General features: G+C 40.8%; 1 protein-coding gene across 1 annotated transcript in view; it reads left to right on the top strand.

Annotated features, from left to right (window-relative positions):
• SHQ1 (SHQ1, H/ACA ribonucleoprotein assembly factor) overlaps positions 1-15,730 on the top strand; it is a 95,558-nt gene extending 79,828 nt beyond the window's left edge. The window contains exon 11 of the mRNA XM_043443121.1: positions 14,818-15,730. Within this exon, the coding sequence (XP_043299056.1) occupies positions 14,818-15,397 (580 nt within the window). The 3' untranslated portion in view covers positions 15,398-15,730. The remainder of the gene's footprint in view (positions 1-14,817) is intronic.
• Positions 15,731-19,511: the final 3,781 nt, after the last annotated feature.

Raw genomic sequence — 19,511 nt, 5'->3', positions numbered from 1 at the left:
TAGAAAAACCATAGCCTTGACTAGATGGACCTTTGTTAACAAAGTAATGTCTCTGCTTTTTAATATACTGTCTAGGTTGGTCATAACTTTCTTTCCAAGGAATAAGCGTCTTTTAATTTCATGGCTGCAATCACCATCTGCAGTGATTTTGGAGCCCCAAAAAATAAAGTCAGCCACTGTTTCCACTGTTTCCCCATCTATTTGCCATGAAGTGATGGGACTGGATGCTATGATCTTAGTTTTTTGAATGTTGAGCTTTAAGCCAACTTTTTCACTCTCCTCTTTCACTTTCATCAAGAGGCTCTTTAGTTCTTCACTTTCTGCAATAAGGGTGGTGTCATCTGCATATCTGAGGTTATTGATATTTTTTCCAGCAACCTTGATTCCAGCTTGTGCTTCCTCCAGCCCAGTGTTTCTCATGATGTACTCTGCATGTAAGTTAAACAAGCAGGGTGACAATATACAGCCTTGACGTGCTCCTTTTCCTATTTGGAACCAGTCTGTTGTTCCATGTCCAGTTCTAACTGTTGCTTCCTGACCTGCTTACAGGTTTCTCAAGAGGCAGGTCAGGTGGTCTGGTATTCCCATCTCTTTCAGAATTTTCCACAGTATATTGTGATCCACACAGTCAAAGGCTTTGGCATAGTCAATAAAGCAGAAAGAGATGTTTTTCTGGAACTCTTGCTTTTTCAATGATCCAGCGGATGTTGTTATAAAACATACTCTTCTGTTTAAAAAAAAATTCATAGCAAAAGAACCGCAGTATCAGAGGTTTGCCAAAAACAGGTTTTCCCGTCTGCTTCTCTTCTACTGGTAATAATAAAGAAGATTATTATAATGAAGCACCTGGAAACGGAATCTGGTTGTCTTTTCTCCTTCTCTAGGGGAAGGGTTTTTTTTTTAAACCCTGTATAAATTTTAATTGGAATTGAAAATATAGCCTGGAGTCTTACAAACCTTGGGCTTCCCTTGTGGCTCAGACAGTAAAGAATCTACCTGCAATGTGAGAGACCCAGGTTCGATCCCTGGGTCAGAAAGAACCCTTGAAGAAGAATATGGCTACCCACTCCAGTATTCTTGCCTAGAGAATTTCAGGACAGAGGAGCCTGGCGGGCTATAGTCCGTGGGGTCACAAAGGGTTAAACATGACTGAGCAGCTAACACTTATAAACCTTTGTACTCATTTAAAAACAAAACAAAACTATCTGGGGACTTCCTTGGTGGTTCAGTGGCTAAGACTTCTCACTCCCAATGCTGGAGGCCTGGGTTAGATCCCTAGTCCAGGAGCTAGATCCCACATACCACAACTAAGAGTTTGCCTGCTGCAACTAAAGATCACATGTGCTACAACTAAGACCGAGTGCAGCCAAATAAATAAATAAATGTTTTAGAAAGCAAGCTTCAGTCTGTACTACACAAATTTGATAAAGTTGCTCACTTTGTAGAAAATATTCATACAAGTGATAGATTCCTGGTGGCTAGTTTTCAGGGTTTTAATTGGAAAGATGAAATATTTTTTTAATTAAACCTTTTATTTTGTATTAGAGTATAGTTGATTTACAGTGTTGTGATTGTTCCAGGTGGACAGCAGAGGGACTCAGCCATACATATACATGTGTCCATTCTTCCTCAAATTCCCTTCCATCCAGGCTGAAGGCTTGAAAACAGTATTAAAAAGAAAAATAGTACACATTCTTATTTTATTCTTACTTGAGAAAGTACTAAGGTTGGTCTGTGGATCAAATGTCCTGTTGGGGCTCTGAGTAGATGCCTTTAAAAATGGTATTTGAAATGACCCACAGACAGTGCTTTAACCAATATCATAGGAATCACTTCCATTGCATTGAACTATGTACTTCTGCAAAGAACAGCTTTCTGTGGAGAGTATGCTTGTTGAAAGAAATGACTAATGGATCTTTCTCTAGGCATATTTTGAGATTCTCTTTGTGTTTGATAAAACGTGCCAGGCCTTTTAAAAAATAGTTTGAGATGAGTAGCGTTGTATTAGAAATCTTGTTGTTTGCCCCAAGGAAACCTGAGCTATCCCTGTGACTCTCTGCACTCTTCTCTCTCTGGCTCTGCCCCCTTTACCTGAACAAATGTTCAGAAGCCTGAGGCTTCTTTTCCAGAACTTGTGTTTGTTAAGTAAGTACAGGTGATAAATATACAAATATTGAATTTTGAAACACCTGCATAAGTATCACCCAAGTCAAGAGCCACCCGGAAGTCCCTTGTACATTCTCACATTGTGTTACCATCCGTTGGTTTTTGCCTGCTTTGGAACTTTGTATAACTGAAATAATACAGTGTGTGCTCTTTTGCATGTGGCTTCATCTATTCAGCCTCATTTTGGTGAGAAGTCTAACTCAGTATCAGTTTTTAAAGGTCCCTCTGGGGGCACCTGTAGCAAAATCTCTTGGTCATACCTGTTATGACCTCATCTTGACTTTATGGCATTTGTAAAGACCCTGACCCTGATGCTGGGAAAGATTGAGGGCAGGAGGAGAAGGGGATGACAGAGGACGAGATGGTTTGATGGCATCACTGACTCAATGGACATGAGTTTGTGTAAACTCCGGGAGTTGGTGATGGCCAGGGAGGCCTGGCGTGCTGCAGTTCATGGGATCGCAAAGAGTAGGACACGACTGAGCGACTGAACTGAACTGTTTCCTCAACTGAGGAAAACCCAATGAACCTTATCTAAGAAGAAGCTGAATGCTAAATGCTGCAGCTCCTGGGTTTGGCTTCCCCACAGAGGGAGACAAGTTATAGAGCTGTCTTTATCATGTCAGCAGGCTGTACCAATTAGCATTCTGTGGAGTCATTCTGTGTAAGAATGAGTACAGGAAGGTCCTGCAGGTCTGCCGCTAGAGGTGGCCACTTAGCATAGTGACTGGCCCTCGTTGAGGAGGTCTGTTCTGTAACTGTGTCTGATCGTGTTGGAAAGCAGAGGTCCCCAACTTTCTCTAGAGCATGTTAACTGTGGTTTGAAGTGTGTGGGAAGAGGCAGAGAGCTTATGTGATATGTCAGACATTTAATAATTCCAGAAAACCCACACCAGCGAGCAGGCAGTGCATGGTTGTCATTCATTTGGTAGAACAAAATTGTCATTAAGAAAATGCAGAATAGTTCTTTTTTAACTGATTCATGCCATTGCAGTATGCATTGGAGAAAACATTTCATTGACCATCACACTTGCGAGTGGATAAATATTCTGAATTTTCAAAGTTTCTTGACTTCCATCATAATTTGGAGAGCTGTGTGCTGCATCGTGTGTGTGGTAAACATTCCGGCACTCAAGTATTTTCCTGTTTCAGTACTGTGAAAACAACACAGTGCACAAACTTTGTGTTTTGTAACCAGGGAAAATCTTAGCATTGAGAACAAGCTTACAAAGAAATAAACACATTAAATCACTTGTCCCAGTCTTTCTTCCTCAGAGGATGCCAGGAAGTTTGGAGCAGTCATTTTCCTTCTGTTTTCAAGATGGGAAAGTGGAGACAAAAAGGACATGTTTGAAAACGCAGCCAGAACTTGCACTTCTGTAGACCTCAAGACTGTTTTAGAATGCCAAGTTCATTGTGTGTGCAAGAAATTGGAGGACAAGGGGCAGAGCATCCCAGCTGGTGGTCTGTGGCCCCACTGGTGGGTTTCAGGAGAAATGGAGATAACGGCCCCCTCAACCTTCAGGATGGCAGGTGGGATGGGAGCCAGCCTGGACAGTTTACTTTTGTGCCATGCCAGATGGAGACTGTTTTCTGTGTCCCAGGGCATGAAACAGCTTGGAAAGCATTGCTTTAAATAGACTCTGCAAGACTGTCTGAGGGGCAGTTCAGCTTAGAACTGAATGAGTAGGAGCCAGCCTACGAAGACTTGAGGGAAGAATGTTCCAGAAAGAGGGAGCATTTGCAAAGGCCTTGAAGAAAGAACGGATCATTGTGTCCTTGGGACAGAGAGAGGGTGGTGAGTGGAGCTCTAGAGCACAATGACGTGGAAACAAATGGCAGGCAGCCCCCCGGAGAGGCAGACAGGCCCAGAGGGCTGATCTTCTGGGGCCTCGTCTTCACTGGGGAAGTCTAGATTTTATCCTGAGTGTTCTGGGAACCCATTGCAGGTTTTAAACAGGGGAACGTCTTGGTCATTAATGTAGAAGTGTCAAAGCATAGCATTTTAGACTCAGAAACTAGAAACAGACTGATCATTCACTGCATTTTATTATGTGAAGGAAACTTCTGTGTCTTGCTGCTGTTGATATTCTTGGTGGTATCATTTATTTCATTTGTAAAATCAGGAACTTGTATGAGGTGCCTTCTAATTTCTTGTTGGCTCTAAAGATCTTAATCCCTGTATACATCTCTGTATTAGTTCCCTTGGGCTGTGATAACAGATGACTGAAGCTTAAAAGAGCAGAAATTTATTCCCTCACAGTTTTGGAGGCCAGAAGTCTAAAATCAATGGTTCAGCAGGGTTGGTTCTTTCTACAGGCTTGAGAGAGAGTTGTCCCATGGCTCTCTCTAGATTCTAACTACCAGCCATCCTTGACAGTCCTTGCTTGGCTTGTAGACACAGCACTTCAGTCTCTGACACTATTATCAAATGGTCTTCTCTGTATCGTTGTGTCTTTTTTTAATATTTATTTATTATAAATGAAACAAAGATGAATTTTTTTAAATAATAAAAGGTACAATTCACAAAGAAGATAGACATCATAAACCATTAGTGTTCCTCATGTCTTTATATGATGTTCTTGTAAGGATACCAGTCCCCACTAAGTGATTGGATTTAGGGCTCACCCTAACACAGTATGACCTCATCTTGACTTTATGACATTTGTAAAGACCCTATTTCCCAAACTGAGGTCATACTGACAGGTTCTGGGGATGAGGACTTGAACGTATCTTTGTGGGGGGTACATTTCAACCAGAACACCTTCCTTCTGCTACCACCTTCTTAGTGCCTTCTCCCTTTAGTTTATTGACCTCTACTTAGTTTAATGGAATCCAAATAGCCATTTCATCTGAACAGTTAGTAGGTCAAAATACTACACCTCTGTGGTTGAACAGTATGCTCTGCCCCTTTCACACAGATGAAAGATAGAAATATTGTCAGAATTGTACAAGTCTGACATACCCCCAGATGTCTTGCTTCATGGAATACTTTTAGAGAAAAAAATGGATGGAAGAGATCTGTTTCCACCCCATTTTCCCATATCCTTTTCTACCCTACAAAAGTCTTTTGTTGTTGTTGTTCTTTGTTTTACTTAACCAGTTGTTTGGGTTCACTGATAGATTACATATTTATTTCCTGCCTTGTACCAGAAATTATTTAAAGCATCTTTCTTGTTTGAATAAACAAGATGAGCTGATTAGGGTTGGGGTAAAAGAAGCGGGGGTAAGGTAAAGACCTAAATGGAAGTGGAGAGGCGAGAAGGAGCCACTGGATTGCTCTATCATGCAGGTGGATCACGGATTGGGACTTCACAACTGCTGGCATAGAAAGGGAGACCTTTTGACTTGGCACAGTTCCAAAAATTTCATTGGGCCAGTTTTGAAATTGACTCTGAATTCTAGCTTTGGGGATTACAATGAAGCACATTTCCCTAACACAGTTCTGCTGGGGTGTGGGGGGCATAGAGGGAAATGTGGCAAATTTATGACACTTAACATTTCCGTCTCTACTATTTGATTCAGTCTGGCATAAATGCAAAATGGTTTCAAGGACAGGATGCAGTGCATTTCTCTCAAACTGTGTACATTGCGTCCTTCTTAATCTATTTGTCATCCTCATTGTCCGCTTCTTAGATGGATGCCAGTAGTGAAGCGAATGATAGCTTCTCTGGATTTGGGTAAACCTTCATTCACCTACTTCATTTACCTACTAACTGTACTTCAGTATGTATAATTGCCATATCAATTTTTAAAATGTAAACTCTTTTACTTTGCTCTAAAAATGTGTGTGTGTCGGGGGGGTGGGGGGTGTTTGTGTATGTAGTACACCACATATGTATCATGAGGGGGTCATTCTTTTTGAATAGAGTTTCCACACTTAGAAAATTAAAGAGAACTGGTGATAGCACACAAAAATACACACTATTGATCAAACCATTTAATAAATTTAGTTCCCATCCTAGTATATCACTCTCCTTCCTAGCGTCTCCCCCCTACTCATTCTGCCAGTATTTTTTTTCTTTAACCTCTTGATGATGGTTGATTTTTTTTTTTTTGAGTAGTAGTGTTTCACCTGCGGCCGCAAGGCTGGCAGACCCCTCCCCGCCCCCTCGCGGAAAACGGGGCGGGTGGGGGGGGGCGCTCACTTATTCTATACCTCTCATGTCTCTTCACCGTGCCAGCTTAGAGTCAAGCTCAACAGGGTCTTCTTTCCTGGCTGATTCCGCCAAACCCGTTCCCTTGGCTGTGGTTTCGCTGGATAGTAGGTAGGGACAGTGGGAATCTCGTTCATCCATTCATGCGCGTCACTAATTAGATGATGAGGCATTTGGCTACCTTAAGAGAGTCATAGTTACTCCCGCCATTTACCCGCGCTTCATTGAATTTCTTCACTTGGACATTCAGAGCACTGGGCAGAAATCACATCGCGTCAACACCCGCTGTGGGCCTTCGCGATGATGGTTGATATTATATAGTACAAATAAACTGCAGATTGAGAAAAGGACAAGGATTTCACAAAGGCAGAGGAAGTAATATAGAAGCTGGATTTGAACCACACATAGAACCACTGACAGGCTTGAATGTGTGGGATTATTAACAACTGAAGCAGAAAATTCTACAATAATAGTGACAAGTTGAAAGTCTTTATTTTGACTGTTAAAGCATTGATTTGAATATCACATGATTGAGAGGCCCTTGAACTCATGATGCCATCATGATTATTTATAAAAACTATCTTACGATTCTGCTCTAAAAGACCAACGTGAAGTGTCATACAGTACTATAATAGAATATTCTTAGAACAGTTACAAATACAATTAATATTTGGCTCATTCTTTATTTTGAGAGTTAGTCCCTAGTTGTAATTATAACCTACATATGAATATTGTTAAATACTTTCTAAACTTATTTGGGTAGTTTGTCATTTTGTCTCAAGGTGAAATCTTCACCTTTTAAAAATCACTTTTTACTATTAAATTTTGACTTCTATTTTATGTTGATTGACTTTAAGTGTTCTTGTTTCATCTTAATTATCTTCCATTAATGAGCATCTCCACTCTCTTTCAAACTTCATGTCCTCCCCAAACCTAAGAAGGTGACCTTATTTGGAGATAGGGTTGTTGCAGATGTAGTTAGTTGTTAAGAGGAGGTCATGCTGGAGTAGGATGGCCCTTTGATCCAGTATGACTTGTACCCTTATAAGGAGAAAAAAAGTCACAGAGATACATTCAGAAGGAAGACAGCCTTGTGAGGAAACCTATATGGTGACAGAGCATAGAATGATGTGTCTACAAGCCAAGGAGCGCCAGGGATTCCTGACAACACCAGAGGCTAAGAGAAAGGCATGGAACAGATTGTTCCATTGGAGCTCGCAGAAGGAATCAACCCTGTCAGCACCTTGATTTTGGATTTCTAGCCTCTAGAACTGTGAAAGGATAAATTTCTGTTGTTTTAAGCCACCACATTGTGATGGTTTGTTATGGCAGCTGTAGGAAATTAATACAGATTTTCATACCATGAGTGGGGTGTTACTGTAACAGATACCTGAAATTGTGGGAATGGCTTTGGGGTTAGGTCATCAGTAGAGGCTGGAAGAGTTTGGGAATGTGTGCATGATGGAAGAATCTTAGATTACTTAAAGAGATAACGTAGAAGAAATATGAACATTAAAGGTGAATCTTGCAAAGGTTTAGAAAGAAGTGAGGAGAGCTACAGAGAAAGCTTCTGTAGTCTTAGAAAAACATTTACATATTATCACCTGTAGAATGGTGCTAGAAACAGGAATGTGAAAGGTTCTTCTAGTGAGATCTCAGATGGAAAAGAACTTGTTATTGCAAACTGGAGGAACAGTGACCCTTGTTACAAGGGTGGAGAACTTGGTTGTGTTGTGTCAGCCAGTCACTCAGTGTGGAGAGTAGAACTTGGGTATTTAGCTGAAGAGATTTCCCCAGTGTTAAAGATGCAGCCTGCTTTCTCCTTGTTAACTAGAGTAGAATGAGAGAAGGCAAAGAGAAATTGAGGAAGAAATTATTGAGTATAAAGGGGTCAGCACTTGATGATTTGGAAATTTCCCAGCTTGTCCACACTTCCCCAGTGCTCGGTGGGTAAAGAATCTGCCTGCCATGCAGGAGACACAGGAGATGCAGGTTGGATCCCTGGGTCAGATACCCTGGAGGAGGAAATGGCAACCCATTCCAGTATTCTTGCCTAGAAAATGCCGTGGACAGAGGAGACTGGCAGGCTACAGTCCACGGGGTTGCAAAGAGTCAGAAAGGACTGAGCATGCACTCATCATCATCATGAGTTTGTTCACGTAACTGTGCTCTGGAATTGGGGCCATGGGTATGGGTGGACAGCCTTTGGCTAAAGAGATTAAGCATATGGATTTTGGATCCGCTCAGCCATCTGGCACAAGTCAGGAATGGAGGTGGGCTCATCCGGGAGGGACATGTGGAGAATTCTCTTGTCTAATGGTGTGCATCCCCTTGACTTTCACAGAAGACTGACAAGGTTTTTGAGAATGTTACAGCAGCAGAGAAACAACCAGCCTGGACTGAGAAGGGCAGAGATGGGATGAAATGAAGGGAGAATGGGTCTGAGGGCAGAACCAGGAATTCAGAGGCCAGAGTAGGTGGAGCTTCCACCCTAGTGGGTGGGCCCAGAGGACAGAGCATCAAGCCACAGAGGATTATTCTCAGGCTTCAAAACTGATGGAATTTGACCTACTGCATTGTGAACTTGCTTTAGATTGGTTAACTTTTTTTTAAGCCATTTCATTTTTTCCCTTCTGAAATGGAAAAAAAATTTTTTAAACACTTGTACAACTGTTGTGTTTTGGAAACAGATAACTTGTTCTTTAGTCACAGGTCTGTGGACAGAGAAATGATACCCCAGGATAGAGTATACCCAGAGTTCCACCTCATTCTGTTTGAGATGAGAGTTAGACGAAAGTTTGGACCTAAAATTGATGTTGGAATGGATTGAGACTTTGGGAGTATTGAGATGAGTGAATATATATTGTATGTGGGACAGACATGAATTGGGGGTGAGGCAGAGGCTAGAAGACAGACTGCATCGTTGGATAGTGCCTCTCCTTAATTCATATCTTCTCAGAACCCTAGAACATGACTTTGGAAATAGGGTTCTTGTAGATGTAATTAATTGTTAAGATAAGGTCATATTGGTGTAGAATGAGCCCTTGATCTAATATGACTGGTATTCTTATGAGGAGAAGAGACACAGAGACACATCCAGATGGAAGACAGCCTTGTGAAGAAACACGCAGAGAGAACGCCAGGTGGTGACAGAAGCAGAGCTTAGGGTGATGTATCTACAAGCCAAGGATTCCTGGCAACACCAGAAGCTACGAGAAAGGCATGGAACAGATTCTCCCCTCAGAGCCTTCAGAAGGAAGCAACCCTGCTGATACCTTGATTTTGGACTTCTGGCCTCTAGAACTATGAGAGGATAAATTTCTATTGTTTTAAGCCAGCCAGTAGTAGTTTGTTATGATGGTTACTAGTAACTAATAGAGGGAGTTTTGGGGAAAATTGATCTAATGACCCATGGACTAGGTATTGTTTTTCATAATACAGACCCAGAGAAGGGTATTAAGTCAAGTTGAAAATAGGATGAAAAAATATTAAATTGGTCCATACTCAGTGAGGCCTAAATAACTCTTATCTTGCAGTATTTTCTGTATTAAATTGGTATTTTCTTGTTCAAAGAGTTCAGTTGTTTCTGCTAATGACTGAGCTGGAAATGCTTTTCATTCTTACAGAGTCAGGGCAGGCAGTTAGTTCTGTGTTCATCTGTGCATGAACTGGTATTTGTCTTTCATGCCTGTTTTCAGAGATGAGTTTCAGCAGCAACTTCTACCTAAAGCTAATGCATTACCTTTTATTTAGATCAGGTTGCATAAATGTATATTAGGCAGGGGAGTTTGAAGTTTGGAACTGGTTCTTTTCAGCAGAGAGGAATTATGATTATATGTCATTGTCATCATTGTCTTTTAAAAAGAATGTTGATATACGGTTTGTTCCCAGAAAGAGTCTGAGGGGGTGGGGGTGGGTGTGTGTGTATGTGTCCTTTGAAATTAAAAGCCAAGTCACTGTATTCATCATCTAGTATGAAATGTGTCTGGAGTGGCCTCACTGGAGTCCTGCCCTACATTATCAGTTGCTGGCTCTAGTGTCAGTATGTCATGGCTGGCAGGCTAGCAGGTTTTGGCGGAGGAAATGAAACCTAGTCAGTTACTATGAGATTTATAGTAGACCTGCTATTGCAGGAAGTGGTGAAAAGTTGATTGATAGTTTGAGACAAAATTCTACAGCAAGAAACAGGATGTATGCTTTCTATTTATACCCAGTTTTCTTTTGCCTACATTTCAGGGTTCCTTTTGCACTTTGTTTTGGTGGTTTCATAAAGTTACGGTTCCCTTTTTGCCCCCCTAAAGTCAGTTGCCAAATATAAAATAATTGAGGAAATTTTATATCATCTTAGCCACAGTAAAGGCATGCACCCTTAGCTGTTATTATTACTCTTCACTGGTAGTTGGATTTACTGTAGCTTGTCAGTCTTTAATTTAAAAAAATTTCTCCAAATAGGATATTATTTCACGTGTATAAACAGAATGGAAGGTTTTTTTTTTTTTAAGTTATATGGCAGGATTACATTTCCAAAAATTTTCTGAGAAAAACCTGCATTGAGTGTAATTTTATTAAAATATGACATTAGTATGATCTATCATGTATCTTTTAAATGCTGAATCTCTCCACTCCATAATTAATACATCTTAACAGATAGGTATTCTTCACTTAGATGTAAAATATACACTATAAGTACAACTAGTAACTCAACATAAGTGTCGGTTGAGTATATCCACATGTACCTGGTTTTTGTAAGAACTCTGGCTAACTAATAATGTCATTTGACAAGGCTTTTTGACTTGACCTAGCCTGGTCTGTTTTGAGTGTGACAGTGAAAAGCCACTAACTGCGTTAAATGAGGTGCTTTCTGAAATGGCAAGGCCATTACAGTTAGATTGTAGAGTTTCCAAGGAGTGGCAGGCTTAGGACCAGCTCCACTTGTGCCGATGTTTGAAAAGAGCAAAGGTGACTCTCTCATGGCTCCATTTTTTCTCCAAAGGAATAATTTCCTTTTCTGTGAACAGTGACTGCTAAATCATCTGTGTAAAATAATTGAACAGAAACAAACCTGACTTTGATTCCTCAGATTAGTTGAGTCATATTCTATACCAATGATATTTTGAAATTTGAATTAGTTTTTTTTTCTTCCTAGCATTCTATGAGAGTTCAAAATGCTTATTCTGTTAAGTTTCTATCAGAAGTTTAATATAAATTTGAGAAACTAGATAGCTTGAGGTAGTAAAAGTGGGATAATAAAAAATAAAGATGAATCAGGGTGGTAAGGAATAAAAAAATAAATCCACATATGATCCATTTTTAAATACACATTATATAATGGATCATTTTTAAAATAATATACTGCTAAAACTGAGAAACAAACTTTTCCCTGAAGGATAGGAAGTTACCTCAGCTGGTAACAGGCAAAGATCACTTGGCTCATCTTTGCCACTTTCCTGCCTGTTAGAGTTGACACTTCTTAGTCCCAGCATTGTGAGGGATGCTTTCTGAAAAGAGCCAAAATTACAGGTGAGGAACTTTAGAATTCCAAATTTATATAGTTATAAGTGACAGATATAATATTTTTATAGTAGACAATAATAAAGATCCAAACAGTTTTAGCTTGAGTAGATATATCTGTGGTATTCACTAATATTCACAAAAATAATCCACATTTTTTCCCCTCAGATCCTGCAGTCCTTGTAGGTAAAGCTTAGATGTATACTTTAAGACTGCTGAGCTAAAAAGAGACCCGTCACAGTTTCTATGGAGAATTCTGGGCCTTATGCAAGTGAGAACTTGCTCCTTGGGAAGGTGTTGAGTGGCATCAAATTGGGAAGGAATCATGGGAACCTTTTCGGAGCCCGAGTAGTCCTGAGAGGCCCTGTGATGGCCGAGAGAGTGCTAGAGCTCAGAGATGTGGGCTTCCGCTCCTTGCTGGCACCCCCACCCCGCTCAGCGGGGCAACCTTTAGATGGCCTCTCAATTCCTCCAAACTTCTATTTTGCCATCTGTCATGTGGGGATAAAAATGAAGCTGATTCACAGGATTGTCATAGGAGCAAGTACAACAATGTTTGTGGAACGTCATCCTTCATATATTGTCAAAAGTGTTTATTATGGCTGTTAAAAATGTGAGATGTGTAGTCACTGGAGTGTAAGGGCTTTTATTTAAATTTTTTATTTTGGATATTATAGTTTAATAAGAAGCATTCTCTTCTTTCCCAGGTTCATGGCTCTTTATCTCTTAAGGCTGTGTGTCATTACCCAGAGAGGACCTTTTTTTTAGTGAGAAAGATGACAGTGAACTAGTCCTTAGGCTGGCAGAGCCTTGCGGCAGGGAGGTTTTAAACTGGTCCACTAGCTCTGACCAGATGCTTGGCAACTGGTAGCCAAGGCTTCAAAATATAATATGTATATCATCCACAACTGTCTTGGACTTGGATGTAGATTCTATTGCAAACATCTTATTTTACAACTGTGCTTTTAAAGATGTCTCAAACCCACCAGAACTTACCCAGAGTTATACAGCCCTTTGGTAGATCATCTACCAACTCCAGTGGATCTCCCCAAGCTTTCCTTTCAACCGCAGGCCATCTTTCCTTTTCTAAGCTCCAGCAATTCCAGCACCGAAACACAGGGTTTTCCTCGTTGAAGAGAAAATTGCACATCCATGACGGCCATTGTCCTCGTCCCACCCAACCTTGGACACTGACTGCAGTGGAACTTTGGGTCCTGATTACACTCTCCAGACCTGGGGCTGGGGGTAGGGGAAGCATCCCTGCAGGAATCTTTTGTTATGCTAAATATTTTGAGACAAAGGGGTCTCAGGTATATCCAGGCACTTAGGTGAAAATCCCCATCCATCACTCTGTTGAAATGAAGCCTCTAGTCCCCAGTATTTTGGGGTGGACTACGCTTTGACGAATGAATTTATCCTGTGAACTCAACTCATTCAGTTTGTCTCAAGCCACTCATTTAATCTTTGGAGCCAGAGAAACACAGAAGCCACATCAGCACACTTACGTTTTCACTCACTGCTACCTTTTTTCACTTGTCACACCGGATTTTCCTCCATGGAACAGCAAAGACATCTTTTATGGAAAACTGCAGTATGCCTTACATTGCTTCAAAAAACAAAACAAAATGCATCTGAGTTAGTGGAAAATGTTTATCTGTTCAGTATAGTGTTTATCATGTAATGTTATAAATTTAGCAAAAATATCCTCTGAAATAGCATGAGATGGTTTTCAGTTAAAAAGCACTCTGTGTTGCTCTCTTATTCTGCTTTTCTTTTCTTTTCTAGTTAAGAATTTTGAATAGGTATTCCATTCCCATAAGTTTAAAAATAAACGATATTCATGAAAAGTCTCCCTTTCACGATCATCCTTCATCTTTCCAGCTCCTGCAGTGCCCCTCTACATAAATATTAGTGTTTTCTGTAGCTCTCCAGAGTTCATGGTTAAGTGTACAAGCAACTTCAAATATGTTTTTGCTTCTTTACTTTTTTTGTGTGTTTAACATAGAAAGCAGCATATACATACAGAAAGCCTTTTGTCATTGTTAAACAGTATGTCTGGGTTAGTCCCTGGAGAGCCTCCTGCATTACGTCACCATTGACTATTCCTTCCTGTGGCTGTTCCACAACTGATCTAACCAGTGCCATGTTGGTGGACATTTGGGTATTTTGGAGTATTAGAAACAATGCCGCAGTAAATATTACCGTGTCCTGTAGCATATGTGTTTAATTTCCAGATGTGGTTTTGCTGGGTCAAGGGTATGTACATTTTCCATTTTGAAAGTTATTGCCAGGTTCTCCTGCATCGGGATTATAGCTGTTTACTCTCTCAGCAGCAGTGAATGAAAGCGCCTTTCGTCCACAGCCTTGCTGGCAGTGTTACCAAATGTTTGGATTTTTGCCAATCTGATAAATGAAAATATATCTCAGCATGACTTTAATTTGTATTTCTTTTGACTGAAGTTGTTGAACATCTTTTCATATATTTTCAGAGTCATTTCTATTTCTTTTTGTGAGAATTGTCTGCTTGTATCTTTTGCCCATTTTCCTCATGGATTGTTATCTCTATTTTTAAGAACTCTATTAGGGGAATTAGTCCTTGTTTTATTATATAAATCACAAATACTTTTCTCAATTTTGCATTAGCCTTTTGACTTTTCTTATGGCTTTTTTTTTTAACCCTTCAGAAATTATCTTATTTTTATTAGTTGAATTTATCAGTCTTCGCCTTTCTTTTATGGCTTCTACATTTTGATCATAGGAAGGCCTTCTTCATTCTGGGGTCATAAAGGAAATCTCCTTCATTTCCTTGTAATACTTGTTTCCTTTTTTCCTCTGTATCCTTGATCTATTTGGGGTTTCATCCTCTGTGCCATGTGAAGTATGGATCCAACTTTATTTTGTCATCTCTTTAAGCTGTGGACCCTGTTATCCCCAGGCCAGTTAATGAATAGTCCTAATAATTGTTCTTAAAATGGTTTTCAAGGTCCAAAAAGTTGGCAGCTCTTGCAGAAGCCTTAAAGAAAGCATCCCTGACCAAGGCCCAGCTGGGGTTAGAACTGGAGGAGCTGGAGGCAGCAGCTTTTCTGGTCCAGGAGGAAGAAACCACATCAAAAGCAGGAGTCCATTCCACTTCCGGGCAGCAGACGCCTTCCTCCAGCTCTGAGACGAGTAGTTCAGAGGAATCAGAGGGCAGTGCATCACCTGAGACTGAGGAGTCAGACTCGGAACAAGAGGAGCCCGGAGGTGGTGAATCTGAGACAGGGCGTTCCTTGCTTGGTCCCTTTGTTGAAGAAAGCAGCATGGCCCTGCTTCTTAACGATGGTGGGATGTGCAAAAGCACCACCTTCCTGGGGTCTGATGATGGTCAAGGACAGCCGCTGGCCTCCCCCCGGGCTCCCAGAGCCTCTGGGCCTCTGATCCAGGAGCTCGGAGAACAACTGGAGACTTCAGTTCAGATTTCTGAGCCCAAAGACTCTGCTGCTGGACAGCAGGGCAGTGTGCTGGAGAGAGAAAGCCGGCAGACACCTGAGGATCGACTCTTGAGTGGTCTCATTTGTTATTGAGAATTATGTCAGATTTGGTTTTATTGACTGAATTAAAATTCTTCATTTTCACTTTGTACTTTTCCTTGGTATATACAACATTGTTTGTGAGCTAACATTGACACCAGTTGGTTTTCTTGTACCTTTAAGAACAAAGTTCTAAAGCAAACTGTAATTAATATTATCAGGCTTATTTCATGCAGTATAATTATTTTGAGATTCATCAATGTAGCATGTATTGAGGATTTGTTGTTTTTTTTCCCATATCTGAGTAGTATTTCATTGAATGGACATTTGGGTTGTTTCCAGCTTTTGGCTGTTCCAAATAAAGCTGTTATGAACATTTGTGTGCAAGTCTTTGTGTGGACATATGCTTTTATTTCTCTTAGGTAAATATCTAGGAGTGGAATGATGGAGCCGTATGGTAGGTGTATGTTTAACAGTGTAAGAAGCTGCCAAACTGTTTTCCACAGTGACTGTACCATTTTACACGCCCACTAGCAGCCTGTGAGCGCTCTGCTTCTTTCTCATTCTTGTCATCACTTGGTATCATCACTTGGTGTGGTCCATTTTTGCCATTTTAATAAGTGTGAAGTGGTATCTCATTGTGATTTTATTTTGCATTTTAAGACTTCTTATGTTGAGCATCTTTTCACATGTGTTTGTCATCCATGTATCTTTGGTGAAGTGTCTGTTCAAATCTCTTGCCAGTTATTTTTGACCTGGGTTGCTTTTCTTATTTCTGAGTTTGCAGAATTCTTTATAAATTCTAAATACAAATCCTTAAATGAGTCATCCTTGCATGCCTGATAATCTTTGTTTGGATAAACATTGTGAATTTTACCTCATTGGGTGCTGGTTATATGTATTCTCATAAGTATTCTTTAGCTTTGTTTTGGGATGCAGTTGTTTGGAAATAGTTTTGATCCTTGTGGGTCTTGCTTTTTAGTTTGTTAGGTAGGTCTGAAACAGTGCTCCATCTAGGACAAACAATTTCCCAGTCCTAAGGAAAGATTTTCCCATGCCCCAGGGATTATTTTTCTCCAGTCCGGCTGATGAAAACAGACACCTGTGTGAATACTGGTCCCTCTAGTCCTTTCGCATGGCTCTTTCCCAGCCTCATTTGCAGGCTCTCCTCGGTGAGCAGTTGACCCTCTCCTGGTGTCTGGTGTTCTCCACAGCTCTCACCTTTCCCGTACTCTGTCTTATACACTCTGGCCCCCCGGGCCCCCAGCTCTGTCTCCTGAACTCCAGAGTCCACTGGGTTCTCTCTGGGTTGCCCCTCCCTGTGCAGCCTGGACAATCATCTGGGACAGTAGGCGAGGCCCTCTCACCCTCCTAGGGTTTGGTTTCCATTCCTCAGGATCACTGTCTTTCATTGCCTGATGTCCGGTATCTTAAAAACCACATTGTTTCATGTATTATCTCTGGTTTTCTTTTTTCGCTATATCAGAAGGGGGGAGGTTAAACCTAGTCCCTGTTACTCCATCTTGCTTAGAAACATACACTTCCATTAATATTTTATATGTGAATTTCCTCACTTGAGTGTAAGCTCCTTGGGAATGATGTCTGTGTCGTGTCTTATTACCACTGAACCATCAGCCCGTATTCTCAGCGCACCATAAATACTTGCTGAATGAATGAACAAATGAAATAAACCAATTTGCTTTGGGGAGGAAATGAAATGCAATCTGATATGTATTAATCTCAGTAGCATTTTTATTTCAGGAAAGGGTATGATCCCTTTTATTCTACTTCTCTGTAGGTTGTGAGTATTTGTATTTCCACTGTAAATTCCAGTTTGTATTAACAGGATAGTTGGGGTGACTGTGCGATTTGACACGCACGTTAACTCCTGAACACTGTAACAGCTTTGTTAGAATGTGTTCAAGACTTTTCTCAGGCTCCCTGGAGAGCTTCAAAATCCCTATGACCATTGAAAATGCATTTCTCCTCAGTAGCACATGACCTGAGGCCAGTTTGAAAACGCATTATCTGTTATTCCTCTCATTTACTACTACTAATGTCAAGTTGAGCAAATCCACTCTTGTCTAAAAATTTAAAGCTGTGGAAGTTTCTCTTTCCATCAACTTCTGTCCTTACTTAGGAATCTAAAGAGGATCTACTTTGGTGAGACTCACCTTGGGTATAAAAATCTGTGACTTCCTTACTCAGAGGATGGGCAAATGTGATCCTTTCTGGACATCCTCAAAGCAAAGAAACTCACCTTACAAGTCTCATGCATTGGAAAGACAAAGAGAGTGAGCACTTTAATTTTAGATTCCATGTCTGCAGCGTTTCTTTTACCCTGTCTTTGTTTGCTGAGGGTTAAAACTTTATTATATTACCCTGCCTTTAAGATGAGTTAAGAGCACTATACTGTATCTATAACACAAAACACAGCCAAAGGTGCTTCTTTTAATGTATCTTTTTTAACTAGATAATTGGTAGGCAACTCGAGGGATCTCTTATAATCATGTGCATTCCCAAGAATTCCCAAAAGCACAAAGAGGAAGATTTAGCAGCTGACTAGCTGCAGCTTAGTGTCAAGAACCACGGTGACAGGGCTGAGGAGATGAGGCATTGAGTCCTAGAGACACAGTTCAGGTGTGAGCAGCCCAACAGGGGTACGCCAACCTCGAAACCTCTCTCTTCCTCTTGGAAAGTGAAAGTGAAGTCGCTCAGTTGTGTCCGTTTCTTTGCGACCCATGGACTGTAGCCTGCACCAGGCTTCTCCATCCGTGGGATTTTCCAAGCAAGAGTATTGGAGTGGGTTGCCATTTCCTCCACCAGGGGATCTTCCCGACCCAGGGAATCGAACCCGGGTCTCCCGCATCGCAGGCAGACGCTTTACCCTCTGAGCCACCAGGGAAGCCTCTTGGAAGTAGGAATACAACTACTTTTCTTGTATATTCAAAACCCTTTATAAACTAGAAAGTATTAAACCAGCACAAGGGTTTATTATTACTGTCACACTTCCCAGAGCTGCACAGGGCTCTTTTCAGCTACCTGACAACAAGCCACTGGGGGAGCCAGCACTTGGAAAATGAGAGCTCTCTTAATCACTTCTGAGGTGTGCTCGTGGTAAAAGTCTGTACAGTTCAGCAGATTAGATAGAAATATTAATTGTATCAGTGAATCACAGCACTGCCTCATCTGGTTGGAATTATTGACCTATTTTTCTATGTTCTGTCTCTTCTCCCATTATCCTTGAAGAACAATGTGGGGACTTGCTGTGGGCATGATCGGTTTAAGGTGCCAGGGACGATGCTGATATCATCTTTCACTGGCATGGGATTAATTTACAAATGAGACAGGGCTGCTCCCTACCACATTCTAAATTGGTTGAACAGCTGGGGAGTGGTTTTCACACCTGCTAGTAAAAAATCCATTTTGGATGCATGGATCAAATTCTGTTACCAAGAATTGGGCATAGGAGAGAAAGGGTCAAGTTTTCTCAGCCGTAAGACTTTATAAAATTCTAAATTAGAGGGGGCTCCTAGATATCTCTTTTGTTGTAGGGGATTTTTATTTTCTATCTTGTGACTAGATTGACCCATATAGTCAATGGTGACAAAAGAGATACCTTTAAAAGAAATGGAAATGAATGAAAGACAATAATAGAAAGGAAACTCTTGGCAGCTTTATAGTTGTCGTGCTATCAGAAATATTCCAACTCTTCAGAATGTATTAATTATAAAATCTTTGAAGATGCAGACATCCTCTGGTATAAAATGATCCGTCATGTAATGTCATTGCCTGTCAGGTAGATTGAAATTAAAGCTTCATAAACACAAATCTCTGTGACTGTTTGGTCAGGCGTCTCCATGAAAGCAAATCAAAGATTGCGAATGTTTCCTTAACATCATTCCATCTAAATCCCTGACAGTTTTTGTTGGTCATCGGCTGCTGCCTTTCCCGCTCATTTTCTGAGTGTGTTATATATAGTTTCAATCCATACCAAATGAAGGAAGCATTGATTAGACTTGATTTAAGGCAGTGAGTGATAAATGCAGCTGGAAATTGATTCATGCCTCTCCAGTGACTGGGGCACAGACATCCACAGTTGACACAACTCTTGTCTCAAGGCTGGAGAAAACAAACAGGGAAACACATGTCAAACAGATAAATGACT

Source organism: Cervus canadensis, chromosome 22 (genome assembly GCF_019320065.1).
Source record: "Cervus canadensis isolate Bull #8, Minnesota chromosome 22, ASM1932006v1, whole genome shotgun sequence".
Lineage (NCBI taxonomy): Eukaryota > Metazoa > Chordata > Mammalia > Artiodactyla > Cervidae > Cervus > Cervus canadensis.
Note: the sequence above shows the minus strand (reverse complement) of the source record. Positions and strands in the feature narration are given on the sequence as shown.